The 20,981-nt window shown below is 41.6% G+C and overlaps 1 protein-coding gene across 4 annotated transcripts in view; it reads left to right on the top strand.

Moving 5' to 3' along the window:
* Positions 1-15,055, top strand: part of Plac1 (placenta enriched 1) — a 158,964-nt gene extending 143,909 nt beyond the window's left edge. For all 4 annotated transcript variants that reach the window (XM_051178602.1, XM_051178605.1, XM_051178604.1 and 1 more), the window contains one exon: positions 14,264-15,055. In XM_051178602.1, the coding sequence (XP_051034559.1) occupies positions 14,321-14,842 (522 nt within the window). In that variant the 5' untranslated portion in view covers positions 14,264-14,320 and the 3' untranslated portion in view covers positions 14,843-15,055. The remainder of the gene's footprint in view (positions 1-14,263) is intronic.
* The last annotated feature ends 5,926 nt before the right edge of the window (positions 15,056-20,981 follow it).

The following is a 20,981-nucleotide window of genomic DNA, read 5'->3' as shown; positions in this document are numbered from 1 at the left end:
TCTCTCTGTCTCTCTCTCTCTCTGAGCATTATAATATTTGTGAAAATCTCAGTGATATCAGAGCTCAAGAGCTGCCTAGCTCTGGTTATGTAGAATCCAGCACTAATGAGGAGTCACCCACTGGCTGTACCATTTGGCCGTTGATGCTCTTCCCTTCCCTCCCCTTCAAGCACTCTCTGCAGTGATACAGCCACCTAGGCTTGGTAAGTGAAGTTGGGAATTCTTTTCAAAGACATGATGAAATCAGAAAGAGACGTGGTCCTGCCTCGGGGTGGAGTAGGGACTATGTGATTGTCTCCTTCCATGAGAAATATAAGGCTCTGAGAATGTGTGGCAACTCCTTTTGCATCAGGAAGAGTTGTTGGGGGAATGGACAGGCATATTCAGAGTGGCCATGTCTAGTGGCTTTGTGTAAAAGCCACAGGTTTTTCCTTTACCAAAGTAGAATTTAAGGGGGCCTTGAGAGATTGCTCAGTTAGTGAAGTCATTGGCGTACAAGCCTGAGGACCTGAGTCAGATCTGCAGAACCCATGTAGGAAGCTGGCTCAGTAATGTGCCTGTGATCCCAGTGCTCCAGTGATATAGATAGGCAGGTCCCTGGACTTTGTTAGACAGCCCATCTAGCCCAATTGAGGAGGTTCAAGTTCAGTGAGACTCCCCATCTCAGAAAATTAAGGTGGTTGTTGGTCCTTGGCTTCCACATTCCGCGCGCGCGCACGCGCACACACACACACACACACACACTAAACATGGGGTCAGGAAGTCCTGAATATCCCACAAGTCCCCAGGTTCATTATGTTCTAAGTATATGTGCAGATCATGGAACAAATGTTTTTTGTTGAAATAGAAAATGACTTTTTCTCTCAATTTCTCAAATATGAGGAATGATAAAATATAAAGTGACCTAGAGTTGTCTTCTCTAAATACCTTTTGAATGTCTGCCTCTCCTTTATTGCATTTGCTTCTCTTTTCCCCTGCTTAAAAAGTTACCAGCTTCCCCATCACTTAGACTCTGATACCCATAAACAATCTATAGCTCTCTTTTTCTCTCCTGTTTATTCATTGTTTTGAGATATGGCCTCGCTGTGTAACCTTGACTGACCTAGAACTCGTAAAATCGACCTTACTCTGTCTCCCAAGTGCTGGGATCAAAGCTGTGCATTACCTCTTTCCTGTTTTTTTTTTTTTTTTTTTTTTTTTTAAACACCCTGCCTATGTTGGCATTTACATGAAGGTTCCATGAGCTTGTGCGATCTTCTCATCTTCTCCTTAACCACTTCTTAGTTTTATATCTTTAATGAGTTTCCTTGCATGTCTAGCCCTCATTGTCTTCTCTAAAACAAGCCTAGTAGTAATGATAGTACCTATCACATAGGGTTGCCATGGAGCATCTATAACATTGTACACAGTAAGCCCTTGCTCGATGCCTCAAAAAGTGGTCCTTTTCCTTCCTTCTGCAGTGGAATCTGTTTCTGTCTCTGAGGAGCAGTCTTGTATAATGTTGGGCCCAGTTTCTGTCTTTGTACAGCCCTTAGTAATAAAACCAGAAAACTTTCTAAATTATGTATACAGCAAATGGAACAGTCCTCCATCTCTATACATGACTAAATAGCCAAGTTTCAGAATACCCCAATGGCCTGTTTACCACAAAGTCCCTTTAGTTCTGGCACTATTATGAATGCTGTAACACAGCAGAAGGTAAGCATGTTGAAAATTAAACAGCACCCTCCCCCATCTCCTTAAATCCAATGCACATGTGGCAGGGTAGATTTAAGAGCTGGCGACTTGGCATGAAGAACTGCTGCGTTTGTTAGGAAGAAAGGGTTCATAAAGAAGTTCTCAGCGCTCTTGGAATTTGAAGATCATTTTTTTTTTCTGGGAAGGGACATCCTGTCATGGATGAGTGCCTCCGTTGCTGTCCAGGGTTTCATCAACTGTACCATCCATTCTCAAGTACTCGTCTTTGAGGAAATGAGATTCAGCTTTTCAGGAAGGTACCTCCTATACTCACCTGTGCCTGCCCTGGCTGGTCAATAATGGAGAGCTCACAAGAATGCCTAACAACACTCTTCCTCATGGACTTTTTTCAAAACTCGGTCTCCCTAAAAAGCCTTACTTTTGCCTCCTCAGTGAATGCCTGTGCCTTCTCAGAGAGTCTCCCAGCCTTTCACTGAGATAAGAAGTTGCTTCCAGAGGCCCTCTGTGTCTTGCTTTGCTCAGCTTGAATACTGATTCTCCTCGCTGTCCTAAACAACCCACCCATCAGACACTAAGATTTCAGGACCCCCTTCATATCACAGTGATTAAGTCATAATGATGTCCTGTGATGATTCACTGTGAAGGAGGAGAGACATCAACAGGCTGGTGGAAAGGCCTGAGGCCCAAATTTATTTTTGCAGACATGATCTTGGCCAAGGTTCTCTGCCCTTCTGAGCCCTCATTTCCATGGCATTAGCATGTGATGCCTGCCTTTGGGGACCTTACAAGACAGCTGCAAGCATTAAGAGGGATAAGAAGACAGTATGTTGTGTTAGCAGAGGGAGAGTTCTTTTCAAATAAAAAATACCCACATTAAGCAAAAATGTGATGCTCTTGAGAGTTGTTGCCATATGTAACCCATATATGATCAAACAAGCTTTTTTATGAACTCTCTGGATTCTGCAATTGCTTAAAGCCTTGTAAATGAGCATGAAGGTATTTTTAAAGGTCATTACCATTACTCCATTCTAATAGAAATTTGTCTTTGAACACTTGTGCTATTGCTGTCACAGGGCTTGAGTGGTCTTCTAGTTCCAAGGAGCAGAGGAGCAAGCCCTAACATTTCAATCCAGCGTAAGAACTCTGTACAGACAGCCTTAATACAAGGCTCTCAAAGACCACACAGCTTAGAAAGGTCAGTTCAAGCCCCTATCAATCCAGGCATGATGGCACAAAGACAACTAATGGAGAGAAAAAAGGTTGGGAGTTAAATATGGGAAAGACTTCTTATTCTCAATAAAAACACAAGTAAAGGGTGGATTTCTCCATGTGTGGTGACACTAGTCTGTAATTTCAGCTACTTAGGAGACTGAGGCAGAAAACTCAAGTGCAAAGCCAGCTTGAGCTACAGAATGAGTTCCAGGTCATCCTAGGCAGCTTAACAAGGTTCTGACTCAAAAGAACAAGTAAACTGAAGGCTTAGGGGCTGGAGAGATGACCCAGAAGTTTATAAAGTCCTTGATACACAAGGCCCAGAGTTGGAACCCCCAGCACTCACATAAAAAAAATTTGACAGACAATGGTGGACCACATATAATCCCAACACACCAGAGGCTCAAACAGTGATCCCTGGAGCAAGTCAGCTGAACGAGTGAACTCCAGGTTCAGAGGAAAATGCTCAAAAATGCTCAGTAAACTAAACAGAGAGTGATTGAGGAAGACATTTGGTAATAACCTCTGGCCTTCAAGAGCATGCACACACGTGCAAACAGACATACATTCAAACACACAACACACACACATTGTCTCCTCTCTCTCTCTTTCTCTCAGGCACACACACACAAGAGGGGGTAGATTCTGTGATGAAACTGTACACAGAGGAAATTAATTGCCTCTTCAGCCATCATGATAAGTTATCATTCAGTCTTTACTTTGATACCTACATAGGAAGCAAAAGGCACACAGACCCTCACCATCTTTCCCCACCTATTTTTAGAGCAGCTTTTTGTCTCTCCTGCTGGTATCCAAGACCATCACCAGCAGCCTGTATGACAGGATTATTTCTGTTTGGCTTCACTTCCTGTTGTCTTGTAAGTATTGTCATTCAAAATGGAATTTAAGATTGGAGAAAGTTATAAAATCCAATTATAGTTGGGGGCTCTTTCCTCAGCAAAGGGACATGTGTGTTCCGTTCAGTAGGACTGATGTACATAGCACTCCAACTGGATTGCTTGAGACTTTATTGAACTTTATTGTCTCCCAGTGGAGGAGGCTAGAAGCCGGAGATCAAGGTGGGAATAGGGCCACACTGTCTTGACAGCTCTAGGTGGTGGTGGTGGGAGCTCAGTTATGCAGTTCTGGTATCTGTCAGCAATCCCTGGATTGCAGATGCATCACTCATTTCAGGCATGTGGCCATGTTATCGTTTCTCTGCCCATGTCTATCTATCTCTGCTCAGATTTCTCCTTTAATAAGAACATCATCGGTCATATTGGATTAGAGCCTACCACAATGATCTTGTTTTAACTTCCTTGCCTCTGTAGAGACCATGCTTCCAAATAAGGTCTCATTCTGAGACAAGCAGTTAAGATTTCAACATATCTTTTTGGAGAGGGATGCGATTGAGCCCATATACATTTGTAGATGAGTGGTATGGATGTAAAGACTCCCCTTGAAAGAAAATTCCAAATAGAAGATTTTTTAACTTTGGTTAGGAGAATATTATCAAGGAGCAGAGAACTTACCCGTTTTGATATGTGCAGACATGTTGTCAGATACAATGCTGCAATTGAGAATCATTTCATATATTTTATTTTATTGAGGCAATATCTCATTCTGTAGCCCGAGCTGGCCTGAAACCTATTATGTAGCCCAGGGTCTCCTCAAACACACAGAACTCAGCACAACTCTTCCTCCAAAATGGTGTGATTAAAGATATTAGCCATCTTGAATTTATTTTTTAGCAAATGTATTATATATTTTAGTGTGTATATTCTATAGCATACATAATAAAGACAGGTTCAACCTATCATGTATACCTTTGTGCTTGCATGTGTACATGTTTTAACCAAATAGTCATTTCAAGAAGAAGGTACCAAACCAAGTCTGTTATATTGCTGGGATCAGGAGTATCATGCCTAAATTCAAATCACTACTATGTAAAAAGCCCAGGTGAGAGTGATGGATAAGGATATTTGCCAATGAAATACTATACCTTCTGCCAAGATAGGATCAACTATGAACACTTTTGACAGTATTTAGAAGGGGGAATGCTGAAGGAAACCCTGAGATTGACCACAGGGAAACTTAGTGTGGAGGAGACAGCACACTTTGCTTCTGGTTTCCCAAGACCTCTGGAGTATTCTGGACTTTCCTTCTTTGCTTGGATCTGGGGTGAACCTGTCCAGTGGCTTTCAGAAAGAACAGAGTGAAACCTGTGGCTGTGGTTCCTTCTTTAGCTTAGAGCATTTTAAAGTTACCTCATATCCCTACCCATTTGCTTGAGTAATCCCAATGACTGCAGCAAGACCCTTCTGAGCACCCATCACCTTTCAGTACCCCATGGACCCGAAACTTCTGGTTTTCATTATACTGTGTCTCTCAACTGCCAAGCCAGTCTGGATTGGGCTTGAGAGTTTCTTCTTTCCTACTGTGTAAAAGCCAAACCAAGGAAGACTTCTACTTTGTCCTCTTGATCAGTTGATTCATCACAGAAAGTTGGAGAAAGGAGTGTTTCCTCCATTCCGGACAGTGAACAATGGGACCATTAGGCTAGGAAAATGTAAAGTCCTTGTCATCAGCAAGCTGAGTAGGCAAGCCAATGAACAGGCCAGGACCCTTGACAGGGCCCTATGCTCTCAGTCTACAAGGGCTTTCCCACTATCACAGCCTTGAAATGAAATAATGGAAAGGGCATGGGGAAGGGGCTAGCCAATAACTACATTCAGGTCAGACAAGGAAGCAGATGATTTCTGTTACCCTTTTATTCGTGTGTATGTGTTTGTGTGTGTGTATGTGTGTGCGCGCGCGTGTGTGTGTGTTCAGTGTGTGCATACGTGTTCATGTATATGTGTGGATATGTACATGTGTGTGAAAGTGTGTGGAGGGCACAGGCCAGTGTTGGCTGTCTTCCTTAATTGCTTTCTAACTGACTGTTTAAGACAGAGTCTTTTGATGCACCCGGAGCTCATGGATTTGTTTAAATTGCTTGCCAGTGAGCTCCAGGGAGATGCCTAGCTCCATCCCTCCCCTGCGTCTGTAGAGCTGGAATTAGCAACACAAGCCACCACGCCTGGCTTTTTACTTACTTACCAAGCTAACTGCCTAGCCCCACCCTCTTGTATTCTTCAATTAAGAAAATATTTACTAACTGCTTATTGTGTATCAGACATTGTGGTGTGTGCCTTAAAGAGTTTATAAGGACTGGACGGATTCTCAGTGGTTAAATGCACTGGCTGCTCTCCCACAGGACCAGGTTCAATTCCCAGCACCCACCTGGTAGCTCAAATCTGTAACTCTGGTTCCATGGGATCCAACACTTCTTATGGCCTCTGTGGGTACCAGGTATACACGTAGTACAAAGACATAAATGCAGGTAAAACAACCAAACACATAAACTAAATTTTAAATTAAAACAAGTTTTTGGAACAGGGATTAAGGGGTGAAAAGAAGTAGTAGGTATCAGACCCACATGGGAAAATGATTTGAGGCTTTCTTTCTATTTGAGGGGTGTATGTGTGTATATATATGTGTGCCCATGCACATATATACATAAATGCTTTTCTCTTCTCATGCAGTTCCAGCATGGCCCAAACTTCTTTCCTCTCTGTAATATGACCACACACCTCCCAAATTGTAGGCTCCCTAAAATTGACTGGCAGCCTCACTATCAAAAGAAGCTTTCTTCTGAACCTTTTCTACCTCACAGGAGCCGCCAAGGGATGGCAAGTGGCCCCAGTCAGGACACATACACTTGTACCACGTAGTTACACTCTGGGTAGAGCAGAGACACATGGCAGCTTTGAGTCAGAGAAAGATGCGTGCCAGTTAGGTCCGTTAAAAATCAAGCAGACATCCTATAAAATCAACCGTGGTTTGACTTGGACATACGCCACCTTAAGAGGCCCTATACATGCACCCCACTTTAAAGACTCTGTGCCCAAAGCTCCCAGTTTCGAAAGGGAGCAGGGAGTTGCCTGGCTGCTCTCTTATTGACACAAGTGTATCAAGGCAGTGGTGGAGCCCTGCATGGGGCATCTGATCCAACTGCCTGCCCTCCCCAGGGTAATGCCCTGAAATCATCTCAAGCAAATGGGCCTTTATTTAGTTTGCAGAGCCTTGTAAAGCCCACTAAAGGGTTAAATGTGTGGTCTGGGCTGTTGCAGAGTTGAGAGACTTGTACAGACACAAGCCTACCTTGTCTTTTTAAAATGAGAAGGGACTCTGGGGCTTTGTGGCAAATGGTGTTAGTTTTTTTTGGGGGGGGGTGGATCTCAAATAAATGATTAAATTAAAGCATAAACTGAATTAGAAGCATGCATTTGGGATTTTCCTTACATTTTTATGGAAATTATGAAATACATCCCTTTGTTCAACTTTAAAATTAAACCGACTCAGCTCCTCCATGCAGAAGGAACGAGTTCCCGGGACCTGAGATTTTCAGTTTCCTCTTGTGTATGACTTTCTGCATTTATTTTTAAATTTTTTGTGTGTGCAACTAAGGCATGGTTCCCCATTGTTTTGTAGCCTTCTTGTGGTTTGATTTCACATTGGACTACTTACCTTTTAGTAACTAAATTCCCAGCCCAATGAAAAGTCCCCTCTCTTCTGAGGAGCCTGGGCTCTTATTTATTTCACAGCCTTTATTTGTGTATGAGATGAACCATGACATTTAAACTATGCTTGATAGCTTAACAGATTATAAGAACAAAACCAGATGGCCCAAACAAAAATAATGCTTTGATTGCTTTCAAATTCAACGTCAAAAATTAGAAACAGCTTTCAAAAAGCCTTGACATTTTTTCCAGAAATGACTTTGAATCATATATGTATACATGGACCTCCTGACCCCAAATTAGAAGTATATAAAACAAAAAGTTAACAATGTCTAGTTAGGAATATTTTCCTCTTTTATCTTTTCCATAGCTCCACTTTCCCCCTGCAGTTTCTTTTAGAATAAAACTCTATATGTGTATACATTTAATGGCTGCCTTTAATTTGAACGGTGCCTTTTTAAAGGATCCAGGCGAGGTGTTTCCTTCTATGAAGAAAATGGACTTCGTTCAGTGTTAGCAGTTCATAATTCTTCCCCCAGAAAACGGAGAGTAATGTGCAGTTACTTTAACAGTGTTTCACGAGGTTCCAAAATAGAAGCCGTCCCAGGGTCTTTAGCACAAATGCAAGTTCCATACGAAGCAGTTATTTCATGTTCTAGCGCATTTTAGCATATCTTCAGCATCATTAGTATTAATCACAAGTCTCACTCTTTCTGAGAACAGCTAATTCTTTAAAGTAATTCTTTAGAACGAGACTGTGAGAGAACACTGATTTTTCTCCACCCTTGAGACGGTGTACAAGGCAAAGTTAGACCGTGGCTCCCTGCTCTGCTAAACTATCGAGGTCTCAGAGCATGCAAATGCATTTCAGTCAGTCAGTCTGTCTGTCTCTCCATCTCTCCCCCCCTTCATCCCTCCCTTCCCCTCCTTCCTCACCCCCTGTCTCCTTGTTCTGGAGAAAACTCTTTATTCTGACTCTGATTCCTTTTTCTTCAAATAAGCGGCAAAAGAATGAGCAAACTTCATTGCAAATCAAATCTCTGACAGTTCTATTTCCCTGAGCTAATTGCATGTTCTCTTGGAGTTTCCTTTTCCTCTCTGTTTCCCTTTGTTTTGACAACAAGAGTCTGGGAAAACAATATACAAATGATCACTTGGCTGTCATGAGTATACTGAATTTTAAAAATAAATTAAACTGTCGAACCAGAAAGCTTCCAGGAGCTTATGGAGCAAGTTCTTTCTCCAAACTGTTCCAAAAACAGATGTGGAAATGTTTAGCTAATTCCCCTCCCTATTCTCCATGAAGAATTCCTACATGTCTCTGATGATATCAGAGGAGATGGGCAGACAGAATTCCCACCTGCTTTCCAGGAGGTTTCGGTCAGACTTCTCACTTTGCCCAGTAACGCCACAAAATTGATTTGCATTTGAGTTTTGTGCCTTTTCAAAGGCTTCCTATATCAAACATGGTTGTGCCTTCCTTTGATTCCAGCAATGGAGAGGCAGAGGCCAGCCAGGTCTACAGAGTGAGTTCCATGACAACCAGAACTACATAGTAGGGCTCTATCTCAAAAAAGGCAGGCTGGAATTTAAAAGGCTCTATATTTTTACCAATATTCAATCTCTTTCCTTTAAAAAATAAATTAATGGTGAGAAAATTTTAAATTTGCTCTTAGCAATTTTTAAATAAGGCAGGTCACAATAGAGATAAATACACCTGAAGTCTACCCTCTGGGCTCCATGTGCACACAAAGTCACACACATGCCCGATAATTACAAAACCAACCAACAAGCATTTTATTCCCGTCTCAATGAAGCTCTGTTGCCTTTAACCAATGCCCCACCTTTCCTGCTCACCCCAGGTTCTATTTTTAACTTTTTGAACGGTGGTCCTTGACTTTCTTAATGCTATGCCTTTAATACAATTCCTCATGTTGTGGCAACTTCCAACCACAAAATTATTATTTTTTTTTTTTTTTTTTTTTTTTTTTTTTTTTTTTTTTTTTTGGTTTTTTGAGACAGTGTTTCTCTATATTGCTTTGGAGCCTGTCCTGGAACTAGCTCTGTAGACCAGGCTGGCCTCAAACTCACAGAGATCTGCTTGCCTCTGCCTCCCAAGTGCTGGGATTAAAGGTGTGTGCTACCACCACCTGGCTCACAAAAATTATTTTCATTGCTACTTCATAACTGTAATTTTCTACTGTTATGAATTGTAATGTAAATATCTGATATGCAGCTGGCCTTAGGCGACCACTATGAAAGGGCATTCGATCCCCAAAGGGGTCTCAACCCACAAGTTGAGAACCACTGTTTCAGAAGAATATAAAGTGATGGATATAGTAAATAATTTGAGCCAACTATATCATAATACCACATTAGTTCCCATAAATTATTACAAAAAAATACAAATATGCCCTTTTCATTCCATGGATACATTCATACATTGATAATATTTGAGGGAAAATATTGGCTCCGTACTGAATATATATAGACTTTTTTTTACCATTATTCCCTGAATGGTGTAACTTAACAACTACTTCCATAGCACTTACATGTACTAGGTATTATAAGTAAGCTTGAGATGAGTTAAAGTATACTGGAGGATAGGGCTAGGTTTTATGCTGTTTATATAAAGAAAAAAGTTGAGCATCTGCAGCTTTGGGTACTTCCCCAAGCTCCTGGAAGCAGCCCTTCATAGATAGTGAGAGACCACTGTATCCATGGTGTTATTCAAATTGTTATTCACCACTTTAATATCTCAGTGCTCAACTTCATAAGTAGCATTTTCAGCCATTCCCTGTGAAATCTTGACATGGTGGCACACATGTGTAACCTCTCACTGCTCCTGAAGGTTGCCTCTTTGTCCAGTCTGGCTATTCAGCTTTGTCACAGATTCACCAGCTTTGATTCCTACCTTTCATAGCTTTTATCTGCCTTCTGGAGATCTGCTCCTCATGCTTGCCATGCATACATTTTACCCACTGAGCCATCTCCCTAGGCCTGATCTCTCAAATTTTTAATGTAATGGATTCATCTGTGATTAGTCCAAATATGGGAGATCTTGGGTATAAGAAGGCGATAGAAGGAAAATTTTTGTTGAAGGAACTGGCTGGATATGTATATGTATAAACCACATTTAAGAAGACAGTAAGCTCCTTGTACTCAGTAACTGCAAGGAAAGCAAACATTTTGCATCCAGGTGTTAGAAGAGCTTGCCTGGCTGCTCTAGAGCTGGGTTCAGGACAGTATGTTCCATAGTTGATCCCTGTTCAGTTAAGCCAGTGAATCTCAGTTCACCGCAGAGAAAATATGCAGTCAAGGCCAAATGGGGCTCCTGTAATACATGCTCTAAAACCTGTTTTCAAAGCCCACCTGCCAGAAGCCAGATGGTAGTTACAAGGTGAACACTCCTGTCTCTGTATTTCCCTCCTCCTGGGTCTCCAACTGCCCCTCAGCACTGAAGATTTCTGGATAGGTTAGCTGCAATTCCTTTCACATCCCATATCTCATGGGCTGCTGTGCACCGTTCCAACTAGAGCTGGAAATACCTTCAGCCTGGCACCTACTAAATAGTCTCCCACTTCCCTTCTTAGTCATTCAGCCTTTGGCCCCTATAATACAAGCAGATGCTATGCTGCTGGCCCATCTCAGCTAGGTGTTAGGAAAGCCAGCTCATGTGAATTCACACTGTGTGGTGAATGACTTAGAACAATTCCCCGTCACAAATGAGTGCAGCGTGGGTACACATGAACACCCTTCTCCCTGTCCCTACAAAGAGCAGGAAGCTAGGGAAAGGAGGCTGCTGTATTTTTGATGATGTGTCTTTAGCAACAGGGAGCCAGCACAGCCTCGAAGTACTGGGCTCTGAGTTAGCAAGTTCATTCTGCTCTCCTCTTAATCTCCAGACTTTCTCTTCTCCCTCAGAGCTATGGGACCCTAAGCATGGTTTTGCACTGACTTGTATTAAAGTTTTCTGTGAGTCCACAGGTATGTTGTCATGTACATAGGCATCTTCATTTACTGCTTCTATTATGTGGCAATCTGCTGCTGGCTCTAAGGGAACTGAAGGAAATGGTTTCTATCTTGTCTAAGTTTGGAGATTTGTACTAAGTGATTGCTGGAACAGTGATGTCACAAAACCCCCTCTTTCAGAGTGCACCCCAGCAGTAGAACTTGAAAAGTGGGTATGGACCAAGAAGATAGTCTGAAACGATTGCCTGGGGACCCATTGTCTTGTTTCTTGGAGAATGTAGGCATTCGGTAACTTTATTTGGATTAGTCATGAGAGAAAGGGAGAGGGGGTGTTACATGAAGAATGCTTGGGGAAGGGAGAGGAAATAGATAGCTTAACTCCTGGACCAGAACAGCCTTCAACTGGAGCCTCAGTTTGGGGCTTGAGAACAAAAATGGGATGAATTTCAGATGCAGCTTAATGAGAAGAGTTTTGTTTAGGGCAGATGGTCCCAGGTTGGAGATCATGCTAAGGAAAGAAGAGGAGCGCAAGAGAAGAGGGGAGGAGATCAAAAGGAAGGGGAGCCTAGTTAGAACACAGATAATGACAGTGGTGGGTGACCCTGACCCATTCTCATCTCAATCTCTCTCTCTCTCTCTTTCACTCTCTCTCTCTGTGCATGCGTGCGCGCGTGCGTGCTTGTGTGTGTGTGTGTGCGTGCGTGTGTGCGTGCGTGTGTGTGTGTGTGTGTGTGTGTGTGTGTGTGTTGCTGCTGCTGTTTTATGAGGGGGAAAAACATCCAGTCCCAGCAGTGACACTTCAGAATAAAGAAAGAACACCAGAAAGTCACCTTTGGCTTCTTTTGACACGTGCCCTCCAACACTACAGGAAAGAATGAAGAGTCAAGAGTGGTTAAGAAAGAGAGGGAAGATAATGTGAGCAAGTCACACCCATCAGAAACAAAGCATTTCAACCAGGACAGTGCAGTCTTCTAGTGGGCCTCCACAGTGCGCTTTCAACTCAAGAATTCTGCAAATCTGTCAAGAGCAGCAGCAGAGAAAGAGCGGCCTGTTTACAGATGGGCAAAGGGAAGGGCTTGAGGGCTTTTAGCCTGATGCTATGAGTATAGTAGACACTCAATAAATATTAGTCAAAGGATGAAATCATCTATATGGGGAATACTTAGCAGGGAACAGAAGTTAATCCCCACACTTATGCACATGAGTTTCTTTCCAATTTTTAGTCACTTTCTGTTTGATTTATGTGCTTTTCCATGTTTAAAATGAAAGCTGAGTTAGACAATATTTGATGATGTCCTTCTTTCTCCCCTTCCTGCCTCCCTCTGCCGCCATGTTTGAGACAGTCCTTAGCTTTGTTCTTTTCTCCCTGCAATTGTGTCTACTACTCTTCAGGGATGAAAGGCAAAAAGAACCCAAAAGCTAGCAAGCACAAATGAATCTGAAGCAAAGAATTTAGGAGGTAGTTGGTCAATATACACATTAAGCATAGACAAAAATGATTCCTTTTGAATATAAGACTTTTGATTTGTTTTGCTTTTTGAGACATGGTCTTAAACTAGCTCTGTAGACCAGGCTGGCAGAGATCAACCTGCCTCTGCCTCCTGAGTGCTGGGATTAAAGGCATGTGCCATCAATGCCCGGCAAGACTTCTTTTAAGTAGTTTATATGCAATATGCATTTAAAATGTAAAATTAAGACAAGAATGATTGGAGGGGTATTTTTTATTTTGAGAAAGGGTCTTTCTCAGTGTAAGCCATCATACCAAGCTCAGAATGTTGATGTTTTTGTTTGCTTTTGGTTTTATTTTTCTATTTTGACAAAATCTCATTATGTAACTCCAGCTGTTTTTTTTTCTTACTATTCCTCCCTTCCTCCTTTCCTTCCTTCCTTCCTTCCTCCCTCCTTCTTCCTCTTGCTCTCTGTTTCTCTGTCTCTCTCCAAAATTTCTCTGATTTGCAACATGTCCCACTATATCAGAGAATATTTTGGTCACCATGAGTTATAATGGTACTGATGGAAGGCCAGATTAATTATTTTGGTTTTATTTAATTGAGCCATTCAGTCAAATTTCAATACATGGTTGTCAGTGATAAAATATAATTTCTCCGTGATTGTTTTAAAGAACATATTATATTTCATTATGGGGAGCTGTGTACTTGCCACAGTGAGCATCAGGAGGGCAGAGAATAACTTTTAGAAGTCTCTCCTTCTACCACGTGAGTTCCAAGGACTGAATTCAGGTCATCAGGCTTGCCTTTACCCAATGAACCATCTCACCAAGCTTCTTTGGTTTTAAAATTCAATTTGTTTGCTAAGAAAGAAGGTCATAAGGAAGGGTTTATTGGGATAATATATGTGAGGACTTCACAACCATTAAGGCATACCAGGTTGCTAGTTTGAATTAAACTGTTATTTCCCATGCCTTGATTTAATGTTTAACATGAAACTGTTTTGTTTGGGTTCCATGCTGGCCATACACAAATGGGATACCAATCCTAATCAGTGCAGATTCTCGTACTACACAAGAAGGAGGGATACATGTTTCATACCAGAATAGCAAGAGAACGCCATTTAAGAAGTCATATGCCACCATTCCAGACCCAAGTAGCTCAGCGGGTAAAGCATGACCAAGTAAATAATAAAACCCTCAGAGGCCATGTTAGTGATCTTTCACATGCAAGTTCTTGCAATGAAATGAAAATTCACTTCTGCCTCACACGGAAGATCCCTTCCCCTCTGTGTTTTTGCTTCAAAAAGTCATACTTAAACTTTACATAAGACATGAGGTAACTTGCCTCTTGTATTTTTATGTGTTCTAGAATTCCTTTTGGACGCCTTCTTGCCTCCTGTGAGATATTACCCAACCTGCTGCAAGAATGAAGGTGTTCCAGTTCCTCGGAGGAATGGTCTTCTTCACCTTCATGTTTTCCAGCTACTCTGAACAAAATCAAGTGAATGTGCTGTGCTCGACGGATTGGTTCATGGTCACCGTTCACCCCTTCTTGCTGAATAATGATGTCTATGTCCACTTTTATGAGGTGCATTTGGGCCTGGGTTGTCCTCCCAACCACGTTCACCCACACTTCTACCAGTTTACCTACCGAGTTACAGAATGTGGCATCCGCATCAAGGCCATCTCTCCAGATGTAGTTATCTACAGCTCTGAGATCCACTACGCTTCCAAGGGCTCATCCTCTAGATATGTGATCCCCGTGTCATGTGCTGCCCCTCGACGGTCCCCTTGGCTCACTAACCCCCAGTCCGTGAAATCTCCCGGCAACAACATGGCTGCGACCCAGAGGAATGAGACGTCCTACAATGTGTTCAGCTTGCCAGAGCCTAGCCAAGCATCCAACTGCAGCTGTCCACCTAGTGTCTTCAATCAAGAGAGCATGTAAGCCCATCACCAGCAGAGTCTTTGGAGGCCCATCTCGTGTAGTCATCGGACTTCACTGATATTTCTGGGGACTAGTGTGTTCACTCAGATGATATGGGGAAAGCCATGTAGTGCCCAGATTTGGAGGCTTCTGAAAACTCTGTTTCTAGAATTAGTATGTAGCATTTTCTACTGTCAGTCAAATAAGTGCCATTAGGGCTTTTGAAGATGAATTTTGTGAAGGGCCAATTCATATATAGCCAATTATAACTTTCTTTCTTTTTTTTTTTTTTTTTTTACTATTTTTGTATCTTTAAAAACAATAAAAGTTCTGACAGCATTAAAGTATCAGTTGGATGGTTTTGCTTCCTAAACATATAGCTCGTTTTATCTTTGGAACAGGAGTTAATCCACATGGTTTGCTGAAATCTGTCCCTGGGTTTTTCTCTCTAGGATGATTTCCCACCCCTTCAGGTTTCTCTACAAAGACTTTCCCAGGAGAATCTCTTCCTCTCTATCCCCATTTCCCGTCTTCTGTTTACCACCAACGAGCTTAGCACTAAGTCTCCCTCGTTTGATCTCCAGCTATACCACTTTTTATGTACATAAAGGATAAGCTTGTTATCTTCAAGTCTCCAATGATGCTGGGAAGCAGACAAGTCACGTTCCAATGGTCCCAGGCTAGGTTCCCAAGACTGAGCTGGATCATAAGCTTACAGTACTTTGATAGAAAGCCCTCCTACCCCCAACATAAACTATCAGAAACCAGCCTGTGGCTGTCCGTTTGCTTTCTCAAAGGCTTGAAGCAACAAGAGGAAGTGACTAACTCAACAACTATTTATTATGCAGTGAAGTTACATGCAGACCTGGCTCTGGATACCAAGGAAATGGTAGTGAGAAGAAAGGGACTCTGAAATGGAGGTCACATAGCTAGTAAACAAATAAGTAAATAAAGATAAACTCAGATGGTGACAAATGCTATGAAGAACTTCAGAGTGACATGGGAAACTGGGGAGGGACCGGGCCTCTGAGGTCTTGCCATTTGAACTATGGCTTGGATGTGAAGGCAGGGAAAACGTGAAAAGAAAATATAACAGATAGTGGAAACATCTCATTTAACCCTTACTACAACCTTATAAAAGAAGTGCTCTTGGCACACGCTTTAAAAATAAGAAAACTGGACTTGGCAGAGGCAGGAGGATTGCTACAGACTAATATAATGAGATAGTGAAACTATCTCAAGCACACTGGCGGGCAGGGGGTGGTATTGAGGCATGGATGATTAAGAAAGAAGTTAAAGGCCATATACCTAGTAAGAATCAGACTCTTAAAAACATCATGTTGTGCATCATAAGCATAAAATTCTTATTTGAAAATGAAAATTACTTTTAAAGAAGAAACCAATATCTAAGAGAGATGACTTGGTGGTTAAAACCACTTGCTGCTTTTCCAGAGGACACAAGTTCAGTTCCCAGAACCCACATTAGGCAACTCAAAGCTATCTATAGTTTGAGTTCCAGGAGATCCAAAGCCTCTAGCCTCTGTTGGTACCTGCATACACATGCTCTCACATACACACTTACATATCTACACATAATTAACCATATTAAAATTAAATCTTGAAATAAAAAGGACACAATGTTTTAACACAATTTTCCCATTAATAAAAGTGAAGTGTTTTAAGACACAAATAAATGTTTAAAATGAAATCATCAAAGAAAGAAATTCAATTATGGTCATTAAAGGGACAGAGATTCATCTCAGTACCTCTAGCTCTTTGTGATAAAATGCCAGGTAGCAATCCCTTGAAGCAGGGTTTGGATGCAACAAATACTTATTATAGTTATCTGATATGTCAATCACTATCTTAGGTGTTGGTAATTAAATGGTTGACAAAACTAACACGGTCTGATGTAATAGAACCACAGAAAGATGCCTATGGAGTTAGAAGCTGCAAAGGCTATTCTAGCCCAGACAATCGATTTGCACAAAGATATGAGGACCAGGGCTGAGGTCATTGGAGAAAGTGCTAGTAGTCTCTCTCAATATAGTGGAAGTACAGCAAAGGGACAGATGGTGATAGGAAACAATGAAAATAGCAACAACAACAAAAAGATGACATAGAATGTGACATAGAAGTGACATAGAATGATGTGTGGAAAAATTGAGAAGAAAGCCAGATCAGTTCTAGTCACCAAGATGGAGTAAGCCTACAATTTATGAAATTGGAGTCAACTGAGAAGGATCTTATTTGAAAGTTAGTTTCGCTGAGTTAAGATGAAGGAGAAGGCCATTCTAGGTAAAGAGAATGGGGGAAAATGTGCAAAAAGAACTGAGTCTTGCTTCTCCAGCAGCTATCAACAGCCAATAGCTCTTCAGCTATGGGTGGGGCTTGGTGAGGCCCTCCTTGCTTCATGCTGGAATTTTAGCTGGCTTGATCGAGTGTGGGTCTTATGCATTCAGCCGTAGCCCCACACATGCTGACATCACTAAATGGATTCATGGTTTTAAAAAAAAATAGTATATGATGTTGGAAGTGAAAAGTGGTGAGGAGGTATGGGAGATACTGGAAGGAGGCAGGAGGAGTAGATTTTACAAAGAAAAAATTATTGTATACATGCATCAGATTCTTAAATAATAAAAGAAAAACATATACGAAGAACTGCTGATCAGTGACCATATTTTACATAACTTGACAGCCCAATATGATTAAGCAATGATTTTAATCAGCCATAGGAACTGAGAAGTAGCACTGGAAGAGCTATCTTAACCATTGAGTCATGCCTCCAACCCCTAAACCCGAGTTCTTAGTTGAGTAATTTAGTTGCCTTGTGATACATCACTCCAAAAGAATGTTTTTCTTCCTTATTGTGGTAAGGCTCAGTTAATTTGTAAGGTGACATGATTTATAAAACTCCATAACATAGTGTTCAGCATATCTGTAATAATAGTAAGAGATGCTGTGTTGTCATTAAGGAACTGAACATGTTCACCTTTCAATTTCTAGAAAAGCCAAAAAGGTCTGCACCATTTGTTAGGATAATTGCTGGTCAGAGCTTAAGCATTAGAGCTTTAATGAGATGTTTCACCCATATAAGGAGCCTTGGAGTAATAGCTGAGAATGCAGCTCACTAGTACAATGCTTACACAATCTCCCAGCACCATGGAAAATTTATTAGAGTCTGATAACAGTGAACCATATTTTTTAAAATATTGTATATTTATTTTTCTTTGACAAAACCATATTTTAATTGTGTAAAGTACACACACACACATCTTGATGTCTTATTAATTTTATGAGCTGGAGAGATGGCTCATATTTTATTAATTTTATATTTAAGCTCTTTTTATTACATTTTTATTTAGTGTGCGTGTGCACATGTGTGCCACAGCATGTGTATGGAGGTCAGAGACCAGTGTTATGCAACCACTTTTCACCTTCCATCATGTGTGTTCTGGGGATCATAGTCAAGTCTTCAGGCTTGGTGGCATTGCTTTTACCCTCTGAAACTTGTTGTTGGCTCTATAACCCATTTTGAGTTGTATATAAATACTTCTGTTCCTTTCTCCCTCAACCAATAATGAAATTTTGATCAAACGTTAACTTAAACAGTTCACACACACACACACACACACACACACACCTCATTTAAAAAGTGTGTTATCAAAAAATGAATGTTTATCATAAGACGAAGGCTAAATTTCACAAAATGCCTCTTGCTTTTAATTACTGTTAATCTCTATGACAGATTTCTACAATGTCCTGTTTAAACTATAATTATAGCTGTTTATTTTCAAAGAGAGAAAGAAGTAGAGTTTCAATTCTGTGATTTTCTATGACTCTTTCAACAAATGAGGAAAATAGCTAAATAGCTATACAATTACAAACACTGTTGCATTAGTGATTCTACTGTTGAATAATGATTACCCAAAACACCAAGCCTTGTGGTCTGCCTGGTTGCATGAGTCAGGAATCTGGCTAAGACGTAGCCAGGTGTGCCCAGCTCAGGGTCTCCAGAGGCAAGCTGTAGCCATCTCAACACATACCCAGAGCTGCAGAGTCTGCCTCCAAGTTCACTCCTGTCTTGAGGCCATATCCATAAGCTGTCCAAGTGTCCTCAGGTTTCCTCACATAGCAGTTAATGAAAAAAAGGAAAGAGGAAGGAAAAGCAGGAGGTCCATATTGGAATTCACTTTCCACTCTCAGAACAACCTATAATTTCTGATTTATTCTATTTATCAAAGGAGCCTCTAGATAGTGGTTCTCAATCTGTTTGTTGTGACCCACCAACACCATTGGAAACCACAGATATTTCCATTACAATTCACAACAGCAACAAAATTATAGTTATGGAGTATCAACAAAAATAATTTCATGGTTGAGGGGTCACTGCAACATGAGGAACTGTATTAGAGGGTCACAGCATTAGGAAGGGTGAGAACCACTGTCTAGACCATCAACATGAGGAACTGTATTAAAGGTCCCAGCATTAGGAAGGGTGAGAACCACTGTGTAGACCATCAATCAACATGAGGAACTGTGTTAAAGGTCCCAGCATTAGGAAGGGTAAGAAACACTGTCTAGACCATCAACATGAGGAACTGTATTAAAGGTCCCAGCATTAGGAAGGGTGAGAACCACTGTCTAGACCATCAACATGAGAGACTGTATTAAAGGGTCACAGCATTAGGAAGGGTTTGAACCACTGTCTAGACCATCAACATGAAGAACTGTATTAAAGGGTCACAGCATTAGGAAGGGTGAGAACCACTGTCTAGACCATCAACATGAGGAACTGTATTAAAGGTCCCAGCATTAGGAAGGGTGAGAACCACTGTCTAGACCATCAACATGAGAGACTGTATTAAAGGGTCACAACATTAGGAAGGGTTTGAACCACTGTCTAGACCATCAACATGAAGAACTGTATTAAAGGTCACAGCATTAGGAAGGGTGAGAACCACTGTCTAGACCATCAACATGAGGAACTGTATTAAAGGTCCCAGCATTAGGAAGGGTGAGAACCACTGTCTAGACCATCAGCATGAGGAACTGTATTAAAGGTCCCAGCATTAGGAAGGGTGAGAACCACTGTCTAGACCATCAGCATGAGGAACTGTATTAAAGGTCCCAGCATTAGGAAGGGTGAGAACCACTGTCTAGACCATCAACATGAGGAACTGTATTGAAGGTCCCATCATTAGGAAGGGTGAGAACCACTGTCTAGACCATCAATCAACATGAGGAACTGTATTAAAGGTCCCAGCATTAGGAAGGGTGAGAACCACTGTCTAGACCATCAATCAACATGAGGAACTGTGTTAAAGGTCCCAACATTAGGAAGGGTAAGAAACACTGTCTAGACCATCAACATGAGGAACTGTATTAAAGGTCCCAGCATTAGGAAGGGTGAGAACCACTGTCTAGACCATCAATCAACATGAGGAACTGTATTAAAGGTCCCAGCATTAGGAAGGGTGAGAACCACTGTCTAGACCATCAACATGAGAGACTGTATTAAAGGGTCACAGCATTAGGAAGGGTGAGAACCACTGTCTAGACCATCAACATGAGAAACTGTATTAAAGGTCCCAGCATTAGGAAGGTTGAGAACCACTGTCTAGACCATCAACATGAGAAACTGTATTAAAGGTCCCAGCATTAGGAAGGTTGAGAACCACTGTCTAGACCATCAACATGAGGAACTGTATTAAAGGTCCCAGCTTTGGGAAGGGTGAGAACCACTGTCTAGACCATCAGCATGAGGAACTGTATTAAAGGTCCCAGCATTAGGAAGGGTGAGAACCACTGTCTAGAGCATATCCACATGCTAGAGGAGGGAACACTCAGAGGACTATTAGCAGGAGAAAACAGAGTGGGACTGTCAGGAGGGAGAGAATACACATAGTAGGATGATAAAGGAGGAAATACACATAGTAGGACTAGTCAGGGGGAATACACAGAGTGGGACTATCGGGGAGGGAACACACATAGGACTATCAGGGAGGAAGTACACATAGTAGGACTATTCTGGGGAAAACACAGAGTGGGACGATCGTGTGGGAGGGAGCACACATAGTAGGAGTATCAGAGGGTAGGGACTACTGGGAACCATTGACCACTACCATACCCTCCATCTGATTACATGGGCAAATTCCAC

The sequence above is a fragment of the Phodopus roborovskii genome, unplaced genomic scaffold (assembly GCF_943737965.1).
Source record: "Phodopus roborovskii unplaced genomic scaffold, PHOROB, whole genome shotgun sequence".
NCBI lineage: Eukaryota > Metazoa > Chordata > Mammalia > Rodentia > Cricetidae > Phodopus > Phodopus roborovskii.
The sequence above is the reverse complement of the archived record's forward strand: the minus strand, read 5'-3'. Positions and strand labels throughout refer to the sequence as shown.